At 44.1% G+C, this 19,626-nt stretch overlaps 1 protein-coding gene across 1 annotated transcript in view; it reads right to left on the reverse strand.

Annotated features, from left to right (window-relative positions):
* MINPP1 (multiple inositol-polyphosphate phosphatase 1) overlaps window positions 1-19,626 on the reverse strand; it is a 609,776-nt gene that overhangs the window by 461,734 nt on the left and 128,416 nt on the right. Inside the window, exon 2 of the mRNA XM_069611293.1 lies at window positions 15,642-15,839. Coding sequence (XP_069467394.1) covers window positions 15,642-15,839 — 198 coding nt within the window. The remainder of the gene's footprint in view (window positions 1-15,641; window positions 15,840-19,626) is intronic.

Here is a 19,626-nt window from a genome sequence, read left to right on the forward strand (position 1 = left end):
TTGCACAATTGTATTTTTCAGAGTTCCTGTGCTCTCTGCATAATCACGTGGAGGGAGATCATTTTTACACTTCTAATTTAAATTTACACTCCAATTATAAACACAGTGTGTAAAATGATGACTATGCATGGTCTAGTTTACATCCATTCAACCTTGCAGTCAATGGGGTACATTACTATAAATGGTCAGTGGCAGCAGAGTCTTTGCTCAACAGTGAGTGATTGTCATTACACCAATCACAGGTGTTCTAGCCTCTCAAATCATCAAGAATAAATTTAAAAAATCCAAAACCTGACTCTGCAGCAAGCGCAAGTACTTTTCAGAAATAAACAAATAAAAGTAAGATTTGTAATTGAAATAGAAACTCTGCAAAAATACAAAAAAAGAAAAAAGAAAAACTGCAAAACATGTCCCTGTGATAATCCAGATAGGCATTTAATTTTATGTAGCGTTTCATACATGGTAGGTCCAACATCTAGGCACTGTGATTATTATAACTGAGTTATTACTCTGTTAACCAACCTCTGAAGGATGTTAGCCAATAAGATAGCTCAGCCAGTTGAGCACTCTTGCTGCAATCTGTGCATGATCTGTAGGTTGCAGGTTCGAATCCCGGCACGGTCAACTTAGCCTTTCTGTTTGTTCATCTCTTTGTATGGATTGCTTTATTTTCCTTCTACCAGAAGACAAAAGCTAATGTGTGTCTCAAACAAGGAAAAAAGGCTTCCCTCCAGTATATCCCTCCATCTGTTTGCCGAATGCTTCCATTGGAATCCAGCGATAAAGTCGCTTATGAAAAGGTTGCCTGGTGGGCGACATTTCCCAAATTTGCACCATTCCCAAGAAAATCAAGCACTTTCCCCAAATAGAAAAAGACTGGATGTGGTTATTGTAAATAATACCAGTCCTAATATATGTTGGAGGAAGGCTTTTGGGGGTGCAGGAAAAATAAAATCTCACTGGTGACTTTTTCCCCAGGCGTGTTTATCACATAGAACCTTCCCATTTTGTCTGCATCGATAGAGGAGTACTAAATGTACTATTTGTCCAAGATCACAAGGTGGCTTGCTATAGTAAAGGATAGCACCACCCTCTCTGACAGGATCTTTTTGTAAAGCCTAATATTTTTCTTTAAAGGCACAATCAAATGGCATTTATTGTATCTACAACGCCATTGTGAAATCTAGGGAGCACTGTTCTGTCTAACTTAGAATTGCTTACATTTTGGGTTGGGTTAATAAATGAAAATTGTTTTACATTGAAGTTTACCAGAGCCGGTCATCCCAAGTTCCTTGTTAACTCTGTGTCGTGCAGTTTAACAAAATTACCAAAAGTAATTTTTAATTTCCCAAATGCATTTTGCATTAGCTGGTGGCTGATAAAGCTGTATGGATTTGTTATTGGCTTTTTAAACGTGGTATAAATTAAACTGCCTTCTGTGATGGCTGGAAAGTCACCAGATAACTAAAAACCCGTTTGAAGTTTTCTCAAATCTTTTTATACGTATTACGAAAGGGATTATGGATTACTGGACCAGCAATGAAGGCATTAAAAACTGTGGAACACTCAGCCTGGTTTCCTGGAAGAACCAGTTCTCTCTGTGGGACCATGATCCTCAGTCCTTCCCTCTTCCACTTAGTTCAAGCTCTCGTCCTCAGGTGAATTACAACATTCACTCACAGTCCCTGGGTTTTAATAGTGTCCCACACCCTTCTTTCGTGGCTTAGGCCCTCATTATATGTTTTCCGGTCTGGAAAGAAGGTGCCAGTAACAACGTTACCAGCACCTTTTCTGGACATGCATACTACAGGTCTGGCGCTAGGGGCAGAGAACTACCGGCAGGCCTGACCTGCCGGTAGTTCAAGCCCCTACCGGCTGATTTTGCACTGAAGCACCGGAACCGTTACCAATGTTGCTGGTGCTTCAGTGTTCCCATTCCCGTGGAGTCGGAATTTACCGTTCCTCCACTGCCTGTCATATCCAGGTATTACCAGGATATTGGGTGGCGGAAACGGTAAACCCAGGTTGCCGTAGGCCACCAGTGCTATGGGCGGCCTACCGCCAACCTCATAATGAGGGCCTTGGTCTCTTCCTTGGATTGTACAGGGTGTGTAAGGGCCTGGCCCTCATCTGTGTGGATTCCCTACCATGTACTAACACTCCGGTACCTTAGGTTTGCCCGACTGGCGTTAGATGGACAATCCACAAACAGTCGCACGCTAATGTACTTTCACATTTCCCCTTCTATGCAGTCTTGGAACTGTGTCTCCTCAACTTCAGGCTGGCTTAGGGATGCATCCCTTGGGATTGTTTCTCCTGCTTAACTGGGGCCCTTGATTTGTCTCCTTGTGACCAATTTAGGAACATATCCCCGCTCAGGTCTTGCTACTCTTCTTCCTTCCCAACACTGGCACCCCTTTTTGCCTTCTGGACCTCACTCCCACAGATTGCCTATTCGCAAACTAACTTACTTTTTGGCTCTTCTCTCACATACAATTCCCTCTCGGGTCTCCCCTCTTCCAGATTCCTCCAACTCCTCTTTATGTTATTGTTGCTCTTCCACCCCTTCTAGATTTTATTCTGCCTCCTCTCCTTCCACTGCTTCCATGGATTCCTTCTCTATGTGGTGCACCCAGGTAGCTAAGTTTGTGCACATTTTCGCCACTATCTTTTAGCATACATTAATAGTAACATGCTTTTCCAAGAGCTCTGTGAAAATTGCGCTTCCCTATGTGAAGTCGCATGTCCCACAAATATCTCTGCACTGCCTGCATTTCATATCTCATGGACCATGAAGAGGGTCTTTGGGCAATAAGTGATACTTTATATGCAATGTTGGGTGGGAGTTATAGAGGGATCCACAGTACACAACCTTCAGAGACAGCACTGTGGAGAGGATGACGGTCACCGGCCACCAAGTACCCGCAAAACCAAACTAGCTTCCCCACTGACCTTGTCAAACTAATTTCAAATTGTTTTATCTTTTGGTTTGGTGATTTTTACCATCTCATAAACATGTAGAAAATGACAAGTCAACCCGTTTTCAATCCAGTATTGCTTTGTTTCCTCCCTTAAGTTTGGAGATCACACAGCCAGAAGCAGGCTGCCCTTCAAGTCACTGGAGTTCTACAATAGAGGGCGTCACCTAGGGTGACAGATCAGCAGATAAACCAGACCAACTCCTCTCTTAAATTAGACTTTGAGGGTAAGCTTACAAAAGGGTGACCAAACAGTAACAAAATGGGTCTTCACCAACTAAATGGTCAGGCTGAACACTCTCCAGGGTCTGAGTAGTGTCTTGGGAACTTAATGGGGGAGCGCACCTTGCTAGGGAAAACCAAAAGTGCTTGATGCATCAGTCACTGGGTTTCTCCTTAATGCTTTATTGCAGGTTTCCAGTGATGCTCAAACCCTGGGATTTCAGGTTTTCAGGGTTGCTGAACCCTCATCCATGTCCCAGTCAAAGTCTTAGGTTTCAGAGTTTCATGTACCCTTCTTTTGAAGGTCCCTGGGGCGGTCCTTCCTCCGCCTGTAGGTTTCATTGAATCTTCTCAAAGAGAGAGATGTAGAGCTGGAGTTTATGCTGGAGAATAGTGTCAAGTTCTCCCTCAAGTATTTTGACTTCTTGGGGATGCTGGTCCCCTGGTGTTCTGCACAGCCACAGAGGAGGATCGTGTTTCCCAGACCTGCCTAATCCTGACTTTGGAGAGTCTTGATCTCTGTCTCCTCAGCCACCTCTCTGAACCACATATACGCTCCCTCACATGTGCTTTTTCCTCCTCCTGTATCAAACACATGCCTAGGGACAACCAGGCATGACAGAACCTTACTGATCTGACGGTCAGATTTTCCAGTCCCAGCTCCTTCAGAAATCCTATAACCCCTGACTTGTTCTCCTCAATCACCTCCCAATGTTCACTTCTCTACTTCCTACCGTTTTCAGCCACTTCTGTGTCCTGCTGCCTCGTCATCATCATCCATGCCTTGTGACCTCCCTCCCCCAGCCTTCCTCTCCACACTCCCTTTGCCAACATTGAAAAGATTATGCACCTCCTACTGAAAACCTCAAAACTATTTCCATGTTCTTCCACTTCTTCCATCAGATATACTCCAATCTCCTCCATACAATCTTCAACCTTTTCAAGGTCTTCTCAATCAATCTCCTTCTCCCCATCAGCAACCTCCTGTCACTTACCATGTACCTCCATATGGTCTCCACCAACCTCCTTTAAAATTTCCATCATCCATCTCTTAGTATTCTTCTCCACCAACCGCTGTATTCTCTAGGTCTTCATCCTATCACCACTCTTCTCCCGGTGTCTCCCAGCCTTCTCCTTACTGTCGGCAACCTTTGCCTTACTATCGCCAACCTCCACCTTACTAATTAATACCCTTTGCCACTGCCTTTCTCCCCCCATCTCACCTTCTCTTATCCATTTCCACCCTGTATACTCTGGTCGTCAATCTCCTCCAAATTCCTCTCTCCAGCTCAAGCTCCTTTTTCCATCAGTGTAGAGATGAGGATCAGTGATTGAGAGTACAACCCAGAGGCCTCTGGGTTTATCTTTGGGCATTCCAGCTGTCCCAAGCCTTGATAAGGCCTGCCAAGCATCTTTCAACCACTTCGGTTTGGGGAGGCTGACCTGAAAGTGTGTGCATTATTCTTGTGGCAATATTGTATTTTTGTGTTGGGTTAACAAACCTGTGGGTTCACAAATTCTCACCAGGAGAAGTCTTTTGGTCTATCTGCGGTTGACTGGAAAACTCTGGCTGCATCCAGGGTCACACAAAGTCATCAGATCCTCCACACCAAAACATGATGTTGGGTTGCTGTCCTGGGTAAGGTTTTCCATGTGTTCTCCTCCTTGAGAACAAGAAACACAGGCAATCACTTGCACTCCATTTGTGAAGGACTATTTACTCTGTCTCTATCATTAATCCTGGCGTTAGGGATCATGTTTATGCAAATAAGGACTCAACAGGAACAACTTCTTGAGCCGATGAGACAATTCCGTATCCTGCAATAATTGAATAACCACTTAGCTTTTTGCAGATATGTACTCCCACCAAGGAACTAGACGTCCTCACTCCGAAGGATTGGTGGAGTGAGGTCGTTTAGTTCCCTGGTGGGAGGAAATTGAATTGAAAGTTGCATGACCTAATCCACCTGATGACGACCCCAGGATTTGAAACATGCAAATGGAATGTGAACTTCATTGGCTCTCCTGACAAATAATCAACTTAAATACGTCATATATATGATTGAAAATGTTCATTAAAAGTGGATAAAGAATAATTTTTAAAATTCTGCAAAAAGCTCAGTGCTTGCTACTTATTGCAAGGTACAATTGTCTCATCGCTCAAGAAGTTCTTCTTGTTGAGCCCTTATTTGTTCGCCTCCTTGAGGCCCGATTGTTATTTTAAGCCTTGTGGCCTCTTTGGGTCTCCGAGCACTCCGCTTTCCTTGCCTTCGGCAGATCGCTCAGTTTTCCTGTGCCGCTCAGCACCCTGAAACTTCAGGTTCATTCGCTTTGCTCCATGTTCCCTCTCCACCAGTTTAGGTCATAACGACCTCTTCATATTTACTCGGATTTAAACAAGCCTTTTATATATATTCCAAAACAATGCTTTGTATTGGTTATGCCCAGCAGAGTTCCCTTTCTGTCCCCCCGATTGGTTTGTAGGCCTAAACTGCAATTCAGTTCAGCTGTATGCACAGTGCCGAGGCTTTAAATGCTGAGATAGCCATTATAAGGTTATGCAGAAATCCTGGCTTAGCATGTGTTCACGGTCAGGTCGTACTCTCTCGCTATGCTTCGTGGTGGATAACCGGGCCCACAGTGGTTCTGAAATTCAGAGAAAACATAAGAATTCTGTTACTGATTAGCTGTCATTTTTTCACAGGTGATAAGGCAGTGACTGGCATGTTCATCTCTTTACATTTTGGGTCCCATTTGCTCTCAATATTGTGTTCCACCTCTCTGGTCATCATTTAATGATATACATAAATGATTAACAAGGGGCATAACAATTTGGCGGCGAGGTAATGATCGATCTACGCTGACCGTAAAGGAAATCAGTGGAGTAGCAGTGGCTCATGGAAATGGCCCATGGAAATAGTAACCCGAGTAAGGGATAGTGACATGAAAAAAAACAAAAAAAAAATATAAAAAGGCTGGGAAGAGAGGCTGCATATGAGGAAGGTAAAAGAAAGAATACAGCATATGGTGGTGGCTTATGAAAAAAAAAGGAAAGGAAAATATTTGGGACATTTGGAAACCTTTGAAAGGAAGCAACGCTAACAAAGGAGCATTGCAAGGTGATTTCAACGGAATGTGAGAGACAGGGTAAACGGAACAAACGCACTGACGGTAAAATGCGCTGTGCGTTTAAGCTTGAAATAAAGTGTTCATACTCATAACGTTAGAATATAGTAAGCACAAGGACAGAACAGTGATATATATTCTCAGACATTATTATTTTATACGTCAACATTGTGTAAAATATTTTAAAAAGGCACTGCTCACCAGAGCGTGGAAGCGAAGATTCCAGGGAACGGTGGCTGTATGGTGCAACGAGCATAGTGTGCGTAGCATTAAAATAAAAAAGAAAAGAACCTAAGGACTCGCCAAAGAGCCCGGTCATTTTTAGCATAAAGAATAACAACAAGTACGACGTGCCATAGAAACAACACAACGCGACGGAGTGAAAACTTAATATTACGGCTGCGAGTGCATCCAGCATTGAATGCAAGAGGAACTAAAGACGTCACAAGGGCAAAGTTGGCGCAGGTGCAATAAACACAATTTTAAACAAGAAATACAAATAAAGAAATAATGAAACACATGAGGAAGAACGGAGAAACCAGGGCTGCAAACTAAACAGTAAGACAAGCCGTTACAAGTAAAGGAAAGGCAAAAGCAACAAAATGATTAATAAGGAAACAAGGACTGTACGAATAATAAACAGTAAAAGGTACTACGCCTGCACAATAAGAGTAATAGAATATTAAGAGCAACATAACTGCTTTTGAAACAACAAGTGACACTAACATATTGTAGTCAGAAGCAGAGGGAAGCCTCAGTCCTCTCGGCACGAAATAGGAGCGCATATATATAAAATTGAGAAACATAATACGATTCTGAAGGATCACTAATATCTCTCAGATGTCAGGTCGGAAATATATGTGATGCCATGTGCATGCGCAAGAGCATTTAAATGTGCACCACAAGTACTGATCGGGAAAGAGGATATAGAGAGCGGCACCAGGCATGGTGAATGAGAGACTTGGTGTGAGAAATGATAAAGTGTATCAACACAAACATGGAATAGAAAGATAAAGGTAACAACATACACCAGCAAGGTAACGAGCAAGGACACAGAGATGCTGTAAACAACCAAATGCTGCATTGATGAACGATTGACACAGAATTAACACTTTGTGACAGAATTTTCTATTTGACTTTCAGAAAATGTGGCACAGACATATGATGCAAAGTTAAGAGAATAAACGGAGTGTTGCATTAAAAACTGCTTTTGACATCTGGCATAAGTTAAGAAATGCAGTAAAAGCGTACAATAAACTCAAAGGAGAGGAGTTAAGCTACCAAATGAGCACTTGAACAACGAAAGAAAGAATATTGACCAGTGCAAGAGACTGGTGATTCCCTCTACACAACGAAGCAAAGCAAACAATGAATTGGGCTACGGCACCTGCATAACAAAGTCCATAAAACTGGCCAACAGTGCTGCCAACTCCAAATCAGTTGGAAAATCAAGTGAATGGTGTTATTGCAGAGTGTCATGTAGGGAGTCAACTAAAATCGATGAGACGTACTGTGTCACAGCGGTGAAAGACTGCATAAGTAATCATTTGTTCAACAGTAAAGTCAATAGAAGTGGAACAACGGCCAGAAGCAAGAAACATGCCCCCAAGTAATGCAGGTGGGGATGCAAGACTGACTCAGATGGCTCAGATTCCAGTGTGTTATTTACATCGCCCTGACCCGTTCATGCTTGAGCCGCAGGAAGATCAAGGGCAGAGGTGGCAAGACTGGGTGAAGGAGTTTGAAGGATATCTGAGAGCAATTGGAAACCAGAATGCTCTAAACAGAATGGATATATTTTTGAACTTGGTGGGCAAAGAAAGTAAAAGCATTATTACAACTATTCCTCGTCAGGAAAGATCAATGTATCAATCATTGATTTCTGTCATTGGTGAACGATTGGTTATACCTCTCAACCGGGACTATGAAAGGTACGCATTTAACCAGTGCAAGCAAGGGCCACATGAAACAATTGCGCAATGTGTGTGGCGATTGCAGGCAAAAGCAACGCACTGCGAGTTCATGAATTTTAGTAATGATGAGGCAATGAGACCAAGAATAATCGAAGGATGCATGTCATCACAGTTTCGGAAACATCTCTTACGAATGCCGCTCCCATTGAAAGATGTTCTGGAACTGGCAAGAATATACGAGAGGATTGAGACACAAACAGTCAACATTGAGAACAAAACAGAATTGATGGTCGCTAGATGCAGAGGTAACACCACGTCAAGGTGCCTGTAGTGGTATAAGAAAATGTTATAGATGCAGGTTTGAGTTTCCGCACTTGGGTCAATGTCCAGCTATTGGTCGATTGTGTTTTCGATGTGGTCAAGGGAATCACTTCCGGATGGTGTGCAGAGGAAGGACCCCATTATTGCCTGCGTACCGACCCAAGTCTCGATTAGGGTTGGGTAAAAGATGCAAAATACTGAGATTTCCCAGGGTGAAGTCATACTGGGAGAGTGGCAACATACAGTCTGGTCATAATAGCTATGCAAGGTTGCCACAAATTCAGCCATGACTTGATTTAAAAAGTAAAGGAGATGAATGTGAGAGGTCAGAACAAGATGATAACCCAAACCCAAAGTCATATCAAGATTAGATGGTTCAAGGAAAGCACACCACAAATACAAGGATAGTCGGTCCGATCAAGCAGCTCCTCAAGAGGGACTCACAATCTGAGTGGAATGAACTGTCGAGGAACATTGAATACAGTAAAACTTACTAACGGGTCATTTGTGGAAGAATGTAATGCTGATCCCATCATACAAGCACCCATTCAGCCCAATGACACGAAGAGGTGCCTGGCTGAGGAACATTTTGAGGACTGGGAGTGGGACAGGAAGGATTTGGGAAAACTGCCAGGATTAGCAGGGGCACAAACTAAATGGGCTGTCACAGATCAAGGCTTACTACCGAGAAGAAATCGGGTGGGGGCCTCGAGAAGACTGCAGGTGTGTTCACAAGTGCAAAGAAACCAAAGCACTCCTCATGAGGTGACTAAACACATTCCCATTGATCCAAGAGTCTGAGATCAGTTCGGAACTCGCTCTTCACAGCTTGCGGTCAAGGACTGGACAAATCGCAAGAGAAGAGCTGAAGAGCATTGGGTGCCTGTAGGTGAAAGTAAAACTGTACTGGTACAGCAAAAACTGCAAAGGAAGGTGGGCTTCAGTCATGAGCCCGAGTCACTAATAGTCATGGCTGTCAGGAGGCCCATGGCTACTGTCCTGAACAGTGATGGTGAGGTAACTGAGGATGTTTCTTTTATGAAATGTTTCAGGATGGGTCACAAGGAGAAACATGTGGGGAAAGGAGAATCGAGAAACCTGTTGGTATTTTGTCACTTAAAGTCTCTGGACATTCCCCGCCTTGTCTGCTTGACAAAGAAGTTCGAGACGTCACTAGTCACACTCACAGGACCATATGCAAGCAAAACAAAGGGCACAACAGTATGCACTAGTCCACCTGGGAACAAAGGGCTGGTTTGCTCTGCCAGAGATCAGTAAGAGGCAGTTGGTGAGCAGGTCAAGTGGATCTAGTTACCGTGGCTTAAGCCCCCCCGCCCAACTTCTTAACCCTGCCTCTACCTTTCTGCTCTTAATTCTTAGATCAAGGGTGTCTCTTGCACGGGTGTCTAAAGTGCAGGGCGGACTAAGAAAGGACAATTCATGTTTGGACCTGCTCAGACCAGGAGTACCTAAGGCCCAAACCCCTGCTCAGAAAACAGGTAAGCACGTGTTGAAAATTATATTTTCCCTCAGTCCACACAGGCCTTCACCAGGCAACACCAACAGCAACATCATCATCCCTCCTCTAAGGCATGCAGAACCTCACCCACATCAGCCTCAAGCCCATGAGCACCCCTTCGCCGTTCACCACATGAAGTTGATGCTCGCCAACGTCCACTCAGCTATCACCCATGCAGCAGACATAACTGACCTCATCACTACACACAACATGGATGTCATCTTCATTACCGAGACCTGACTGACACCCACATCCTAGACGTCCTTGTCCCAGACGCTTACAGCATCCAACACAGACCGGCCCAAACAAGAGACAGGCCGAGACCTCGTAGTCATCCACAAGACCTCGTGGCCCTGCGCCAGACGTCAGCAACATTGGCTTCTTCAAAGTCCTCTCCTGCCACTTCTCGCCCTCCCCGACGGTGTCACGACCCTCACCCAAAACCCCCTCTGGCAAACCCATTGGCCAGGTGGAGTCAGGACTCTGGCCTCTAGAGCCTGGCATCCTCTTCAAAAGCCCTCATGGGGCCAGTCCTGGCGCCTATGGCGCCAGGCTCATACACCATGAAAAACAATGTGCTTGGGAACTACTTTATTGTATTGTCAGCCAACATGGAGGCATCCACATAGCTTGGTTCCTTAGAATCAAGCTATGCGGTCTAGTGTTTTGGGTGTGGCAGCCTAGGGACTACTTTACCTGGACTATTTTGTTGGGACTATTTAAACCACACCTGAGCAAGACAACATGCTTTGCGTTACTTTGCAGCTTGCAACGTGACGCTCACTGTGTCCAGCTATTCCCTCGAACCTCGGAGAAGCAGCTTACCTGCAGTCTTCATCTTTAAACACTCGCAGCTACTTAGAACAGCTTCCTCAAATCTGCACGCCTCCCAGACAGAACGACCTGAAAGAGGAAGATAAAGGCAACATTAAAGAAAGCAGTAGAGACATTTACAAAATTACGAACTGCTCAAAAGGCTTACCTGGCTGGTCGCCTCTCGGCTGGCACCACTCTGGACATTCCAATCACGCTGAAGAACACCGCGACCTACAAGGGAGGAAAACACAGGTTAGCAAAGGCAAGACTTCGCAGCGCTGCGTATAGCGCTTACTTACCGCATCATAGCGCTTTTAATGCGCCATCATTTACCAGCGGGGCTCAACCAAGCCAGTTCGCCGCACTGAAGCTCCACATACCTAAGGGAGAAAAAAGAGACATTTTAAACAAAGAAAGGCATGCAGGATAGCAACAAAACTAAAGAACAGCAATAAGACCTACCTGAACAATATCAAATGGGCCGGAGTCAGTGAAGTAACTGGACCGCACTCGCCCATGAAAGACAACGCGCTCCTGCAAAGAAGGCAGGACGAAGAGCACGCCTAATTCTACCACAAGGTGAGGAGAAGGCGCCAGGGGGACTGAAATCATACAGGGGTGGAGGGAGGATACTTACCCCAGTCGGTCAGTCTTGAACACAGTCCTCCTGTATTTTCAGGCAGAACCTTCCCCGCAGACCACATCAGGGCAAAGCTGAGAAGCATACTAGCGAGTAACCCGGCTGGGTGGCGTCCCTGATAGCAGGTGAGCGTAACAGACGGACACAGTCACTTTCCATCTCTTCTACAGATCGCCCAAACCCAACACTGCCTTCATTAGAGACTTCACGAACCTGGTCGCCACCATGTCCCTCATGCATGCCAACATCATCTTCATAGGTGACTTCAACCTCCGAGGCAACAAGTATACCAAATCGATGAAGGCAGCTCTCCTCTGCCTTCGACACCCTCTGCCTTACACAGAACACGAGAAAGGTAACATCCTTGATCTTATCACTGCACTGCTTTACCTCCATTAAAGCGCTCCTCTCCCGTTTGACTGGTCTGGCCACCTGCACATGCCTTTCAAACATCCTGCACACCACGCCAGTCAAGCGCTCGCAGCAGATATCCATCAGGCAAACCTTCAGGCCCTTCAAGAACTTCCCAGTGGAAGCCCTCATGGAAGACTTTGCCAACCTCCACCTCACATGGACCCAACATCCCCAACCGAACGGCGACTCTCTACTGGAAGCACACAACGGCACCCTCCCAGCCTCCATCGACCGACATGTGCCTCTGAAACAATGTACCTGCAAACCGTAACAGTCAGCACTCGTGTACACGCAAGAACTCAATCTCAGCCAAAAAAAGTAATCAGGAGACGAGAGAAAACCTTGCGCAGTTCCAGGACTGCATCCGACCTTGCGCTACGCCAGGAACTCGGAGCGACCGGCCGGCAACTGCTCAACACAATCTAGGCCTCCTGCTATCAGTACACCATAACAGAAGCAGACAACAAAAGTAGAGCCATCTTCAAAGCAGTCAAGCAGTGTGCTAACCCGCTACCCAACCCTGCCATACTACACTGCATCGAAAAATCCACCGTCATCAACACCGTCTTCATTGACAAAATCAGCAAGATTCGCCAGCACAGATACCAGCTCTGCATCCACGGATCCACCTCACGTCCCTCCTCATGAAATCTCCACACCCTGGACAACATTCAAGACACACTCTACAGGAGGACCTGGTAGAAACCCAGACCACCCTCAAAGTCACATCGTTTACAGACATCTTCCCAGCATCCATACTCAAGACCCTGCCCGCAGAAGCTCTCCTTCCCTACTTGGAGATAATCAACAGCTCCCTAACTCAAGGCACCTTCCTATCAACCCTAAGACAGGACAAATGCTCCCTCTACTAAAGAAACCCATTCTGGATCCTGACAACCGAGGTAACCATCACCCTCATCACCCATCTTCCCTTCCTAGGTAAGATAGAGAAAGCGGTACCCGCCCGACTGCATCAGTAAATAGACTCCAACAATCTCCTCCAACCAATCCGGGTTCATACCCAGATGCAGCATGGAGACGACCACCACACAGGCAGTGGACGATGCCCTTAACATCCTTGACAGCCACCGCTGTCTCCTTATTCTACTGGACCTCTCAGCCGCTTTCAACAACGTAGACCACCATGCGCTCACAGACATCCTACATCTGCCCATGGGGATCAGCAACCTTTTCCTACCTCGCCAACCGCCAGCAGTTTGTTCAGATCGCCAATGGTACCCGTCACCTGTGTAGTCCCATAGGGTTCCATCATTTCCCCATTGATTTTCAATCTATACTTGGAGCCGCTGGGGACCCTCCTAGTAACACACAACATCCACCAATGCACTGATGACACACAGCTATACCTCAAGATCAACTACATCAAAACCTGCCTCTTGCTGATCCAGTTTTGGATATCCAGTGCATACTTGAAACTCAACCCCTCCAAGAACGAATTCCTACTCCTCACAAACACTGAACATCCAGACATGCACACCCAACCATGAACCCTGAGGAATTCACACCAGAACAAACCTCCTGCATCAAGTCCCTTGGGTTCCACATCGACAAAACACCTCCCTTTCAAGACACACACACAGCTAAGAAAACACAAGACAGCTTGGTAATAGCTCCCTCTCCTGCGGAAATTCAAGCCCTTCCTCCCTCCGGACAGCTTTAGATCCACCATTCAAGCACTGGTCCTATCCCACCTGGATGGGGGCAATGCCCTCCTCGAAGGCCTTCTGTCGTTCTCCCTTGTGCCCAGGAGAAGTGTCCTACACGCAGCTGCACGCAGATACAGCCACATCACCTCAGCCCTCAATGACCTTCACCGGCTCCCACTGCAGGCATGATTCACCAAATCTTGCTGCATCATCTATAAAGGAAGTCTCCCTCAAATCACCAACCTACCACGCAGAAAAACTTTGCATCTCTGTCAGACAGCGCACCATCAGAAGCCAAAACACAGGCAGAGTTGAAATTCACTGCTGCAAAAACTAAAGGACCAGAAAACAAAGCTTCCCTGCCTACACCCCAAGACTATGGAACCTCCTCCCCCTCAGCATCAGACTCTCCCCCTTGCTCCTACAATTCAGAAAATAACTCATCATGCCGCCCCCGCGCCTCCTAACTCGCTAGACGCTGTCCGTCCCTCTCCTCCGCGCGACACCCTGTACAGCTGTACCCCTCCTCTGTACCCTAGCCCTGCAGTAGATCTGTTCCTTTGTTACCTCTGAAAAGCGCTCCATTATGCGTAAGTACTGTTGTAAAGCTCTCTGTATGGCTGTATACCTCGGTAAAGTGCGCTGTTGCTTCTTGAAGCTAGGTCCACGCTCAATAATAATATTCAATTTCAGGCTTCATGTACACTTTGTGCACTGTACCATACATTCTTGGATGATTTTGAATGTATGCTTGAAACCAATGATACATATCGCCAAAAACACTGGAGGTTTTTCAGTTGTTCCCTGCCCCTGTTGCCGATTGCACCCATTTGCCTTGGAATTGCTAACAGGTTTCTGATTTTAGGGGGGCGTGGATGACAATAGATGCAGTGCTTAATAAGTCTGTTTAAACTCCAGCAGCCAAAGAATATCAAATAGCTTTGGTTACGAACTAAAGGAATATAATAAATGGGATGAATTCTGGACACCCTCTGCACCCCTACCACTTTCATTAGATTTCTGGCTGAGGGCTCTCATTAGAATGCATTATCTGCAGTACTCATTTAGCATGCTGCATAAACTGTATGCAAATCAAAAGACATGATTTGAGATCTCATGCCATTTTACTCGCCTCTACTCATCTGGTACGGTCAGCCTAGTCAATGAGGCTTCCCAGAAGCATCAAACCCAGCTTTATACGACATGACTTGAGAGCAGCACTGCCTCAATACACCTGAAATGCATGACATTCATATTTTACTGCAATTGCTCTGTCCCCAGGTTGAAGATAACATATTTCATAACTTTCCTTCATAAAGCTTTAATTGAATTCCTGTTGCTAGCCATGCACAGTGTTCCATGTCTTTTAGAGGGTATAGACAAGAGAATGAAAAAAAGGCATGGTTGGTAAGATACCAGTTAAGCACTCTCCTCTGGCAGTTTTTCAGCCTGGAGGCATGAATCCCAGGAAGGATGCCTCAGCACTTCATCCTTCTGAGCAGGGGTGGGCGACATTGCTGCCATGAACCAAAATGGACAAAATACACCTCAAATATTTGTTTAACGAGTGGGGCAGATTCAGTAGATTTCATTTTTTGGGAAAACATTTTTGGTGCCTACTTTTGCCCTGTGCGCAAAAAAAACTTCACCTACTAAAGACGGCTGAATTTTTTCAGAGATTTATAGTTGGGTGAAATGGTCATACCCCTTAACGAATGGGGTAAATGTGGCATTTTGCATGGCCAAATACAGTGGATGTTTCTGGGTTTGCTGCACGGGTGAACTGGCAAAATGGGATGATTTTGCTCAAAACAAACCATTTTGCCCACAGAGCAAATTTCTGTAATTTTTATGGTCTATAAACGGAGCACCATTAAATTAGTTAAGAACCTGTTTTATGACAGCACTTTCGCAGCAAAAGGAATCTGGCATGAAGTGCTGAAAGCACAAGAATATTGTATTCAATTGCATTTTGAGTACAATCATATTGGCAGATCCAACACAACAAGAGAAATAAAAACGTACCTGCATTAAGATCCTTCACAGGCACATTTAAGAGAGCTCCCATTTTTTCCAAAACTCGCTTAATCTCCGGACCCTCCTTAAAGGCATCTACCTGATGCATTGCAGTGTCATTGTTTTCTATGTAGGTTACAAACCTTTCACAGTGATCAAAGAATCGCATCAAGTTATCGTTGATCACAGGTACAGAACATGGCATATCTGTAAAAGTAAAGCAATTGCTATGTTAGTTATTTTAACTCAAAGTAAAAAATTTAAAAAATATGCACATATTTAATTTCATCATGATACTTATATAGAGGCAGTACATAAAAAACTATAAACACACTCTGAAATTAGTCCCATCTTTAAGGAAGAGGAGAAAGTTAGACATGCACATTATCGCACCCCATCACTCCTTGATTGCTCAGGCAAAATATTCAGCTAATTTCTTTCGGGAAGGATATAAGGCTGGCTAGGTAAAAACATTCTTCTGAAGGACCCAAATAATGCTTTAGGGTAAGACTGAATACAACAGACCAAGGTTTCATCCTTTGTTTCATATTGGCTAATTAGGTCACCATGTCACAATGAAGAAAACAACTTTTTCTTACGTTCTGAAGAGAAAAGCAGCCTTTGAATCAGTAAATAGAAAACTGCTATGGGATTCGCTCAGGAAAGAAGGTATAGAGGAATGTTGCGTTTCTATAATGGAGGTAGTCCGTGAAAGGAAATCTGGTGCAGTGCACTGCACGATGGACAGAATGATGAGATTACTGAGCAGTTTGATGTTGAGGTGGGAGCTAGGCATTGGTATGTCCTTGATCCAAATCTAGATGGTTTTTAGATTACTTGGATTTCCTTACTAATCAGAAACTGGATGTACCTGGGGTGGGTGAGCAGGACGTTAAAGATGATGCATTTGTAGTTACTTGCACTGAGCGGACTACGATCTCGGCAGGCTAGCTCAGGGACAACCTGCTCGCTTTGGAAGCAAAACGACACGGAGCACAACAGGTTTGATCCCTGGGTCCACGCTTAGAAATCTCTGGGTATTAAGCACGTTTTAAATAACCAATCTTATCATATGCACAGGTTACTAATCCTTTTGCAAGTACTGCAAACAGAACAATCGTGTAAATGAAAAGTAAAGGTTATGGTGGCAAAAGAGTCAGGCATGTAAGATGCGTTGTAAATTGCAAGTTTGTGGAAGTAATTCCTCACTTCCATTACCCGCGATTCTGCTTCGAGCAACATTTGAGATGGGGCTTCCAGGTAGAGAAAAGCATGACAAGATAAGTCTATCAGGTGGTGGGGTTTAAGATTGCAGAAGATATTTGGAAGGGATTATCCTGTTCAGCCTTTAGACTGACAGCAGTGGAAATCCGTGCTCACAGCAATGTAGGGCACTGAAATTGGATGAGATAGCCTTTGAACCTGTAGATCGATGTGTATTTTACATTTAAATTATTGGTTCAAATTAGGGTAGCATGAAAACGTCCATGTCCCCAATAGAGAGTCCCAACCTACAATTCTGGGTAAGAAAAGCAGTAATTTCTGCAAACTCGAAATTCATTTAAAGAATGAAGTCAATCTGAACAAAGGTGGTCTCCAGCTTTATGACAGAGAAATCATCATAATGCTAAAGATACAAAAAACATTGATCAGTAACACGACATTTTACCAGCCTGTATGAAAAATATCAATTCACACAAGCATTCAATTCCATAATCAAATATCTGAGCCATTCACAATCCCGAGCTCTTAAAAGCCTCCAGGAGGATACAGGTATTGTGATCAGGGCCGTGGATAAAAAGGGGTTTGGCAAAGATCTCTGTCTCTAAAAGAGGCCTTCAGACCACTAGCAGACAATGCTTACTATACGTTTTCATAAGCTAGACATGTTACAGCAGGCTCACAATATATATAATCAAAAGTTCGATCTTTGGTTGAGTCAAGGTCTATTAGATGATGAGATTTAATTTTTAGGCTGTGAACATCCAATTACTTCTATCTTGTATTTGCTTCCGTAGGTGTATACGAGTCTAATAGATCTCCACAGCCGCCCCATTGTTTCCTCAATGGGTTCACTTTTGGAGGTGGCCTCCAAGTACCCTGATAAGTTGTTACAGCCTTTGTTTTGTCTGGTTTCTCTTGACACGGTTTCCCTATATAGCAGCATTAACCATCAGGCTGGCTTTCATGCATGCAAGTTCTTTTACAGCATAGGTACCTCAGTTTTAGGCAACAAAATGAATTACTGATTGACCTTTTGCTTAGACAATAATTTCCTTTTGAAGGCGACTTAGATCAACAAACAAAAAGAGGAACCGCCACAGGTTCTTGTGTGGCCCCCACTATGCCAATCTCCATCTGGGCTGGTGGAAGGAGTATGTAACTGGGTCTTCTGAGTCTGATGCATACTTAGAGGATGTTGTGGTGCGGCTACAGTAGATTGATGATTTGTTCTTAATTTGGGATGTACTTCGGCCAAATTGTTAGAATATGTACCCATATTGAATCACAATGATTTAAATATACAATTGACTGTTTGGAGTTTCTCGATGTATGCTTTGAAATAGTGGATTGAAAACTGATAAGTTATCTATATCGGAAACCTACCAATGTTTATAGCATAACACACGCCAAAAGCTTCCACCCGCCATCTCTGATCAAGAGCATACCCTGTGGCGAGTTCATTAGCAAAATGGAGAGAGAGAGGGAGATGGGGAGAGAGGGATAGAGGAAGAGAGGGAGAGAGGAAGGCCCGAGCAATTTTTTATCCCCGCCACCAATGTTAAGAATGCGGGGGATTCCCCCGCAACCCTCCATTGACCTACTTACCTGAACATGAGGAGTGGGGGACACCCCAACAAACCCGCTCCTCATGTTCAGGTAAGTAGGTCAAAAGGGAAGAAGGTTAAAAGGTACACCTATAATTAGGTCAAAATGATCTAACTAACAAAAGTGAACGAACAAATTGGGTAATTCCGCCTTTCTGGAAGAATGCATTCCTTTTAGCAAATGTTAAAATATAGATGTGATCATTTGATGCACTATATATCCTTTTGACCGACCTATCTGCTTGGATCTGATCCATTTGGTATTACATTAGAAATTGATGACTACTATGAATTGCACTATATAATATTATTTCTTGTTAAATGTTAATATTGTTCGAATATTTCGATTGTATTGTACACCTGTTTATGCAATTCAAATTATGTATCTTCTGGCCGAGAATTTTTTTCTGGAGTGGTTTGAAACTTTTCTCTGAATTTGATACACAGTGCACTTTACTGTTCCTAGTATGATGAAAGATGTCCTGTTTTATTAGAATAACCTGAAGTAAATATGTTCAAATAGAATGAAATCGTTTTCTTATTGGGTTTTAGAATATATGTATTATGCACTTTTTGTTGTATTATGAGGATCATGCTGCCCGGGAATGCTTGCTCACCTTTCATTTTCAGTAGTATAGTATTAGTCAGTTTCTCATTTATACGAAACAAGACTATTGAAGAAAACTCTTTTGCAGCATTAGGCAATTTGAAGCGTGATTTATGGATATTACTTAATGGCGACGAACGCACTTTCACTTGGTTATGTAATATTTAGCTAGATAGTGTTAGTAGGTAGTTAGGTCTGTTCATACAAAATGTTGTTCAAAGATGGCACTCTGTGGGACATGGGTAACCAGCTTTGCATGCAAGTCCTTTCTCTATTTTATTTTCACGGGATGTGTTAGAGGTTCCCTCTGTACTTTTTTTAAATAGGATGCTAATTATTTCTCTTTTACCATTTGCATGATGAACCCCCAGTGGGAACGGAACACGTGCCGAAATGCTCTGTCATGTTCATGTGGTTTTAGAAGATGAGAAGGAACAAGTTGCTTACCTGTAGCTGTTGTTCTCCAGCATGGGTCTGGCATGGATTCACATGCTCATGAATATTCCTGTCGTCAGGCCGGGAATCCTCGGTAAAGAAAAAATCAGTATCAGTTTCGTTT

Source organism: Ambystoma mexicanum, chromosome 8 (assembly GCF_040938575.1).
Source record: "Ambystoma mexicanum isolate Mex_15411 chromosome 8, UKY_AmexF1_1, whole genome shotgun sequence".
NCBI classification, from domain to species: Eukaryota; Metazoa; Chordata; class Amphibia; order Caudata; family Ambystomatidae; genus Ambystoma; species Ambystoma mexicanum.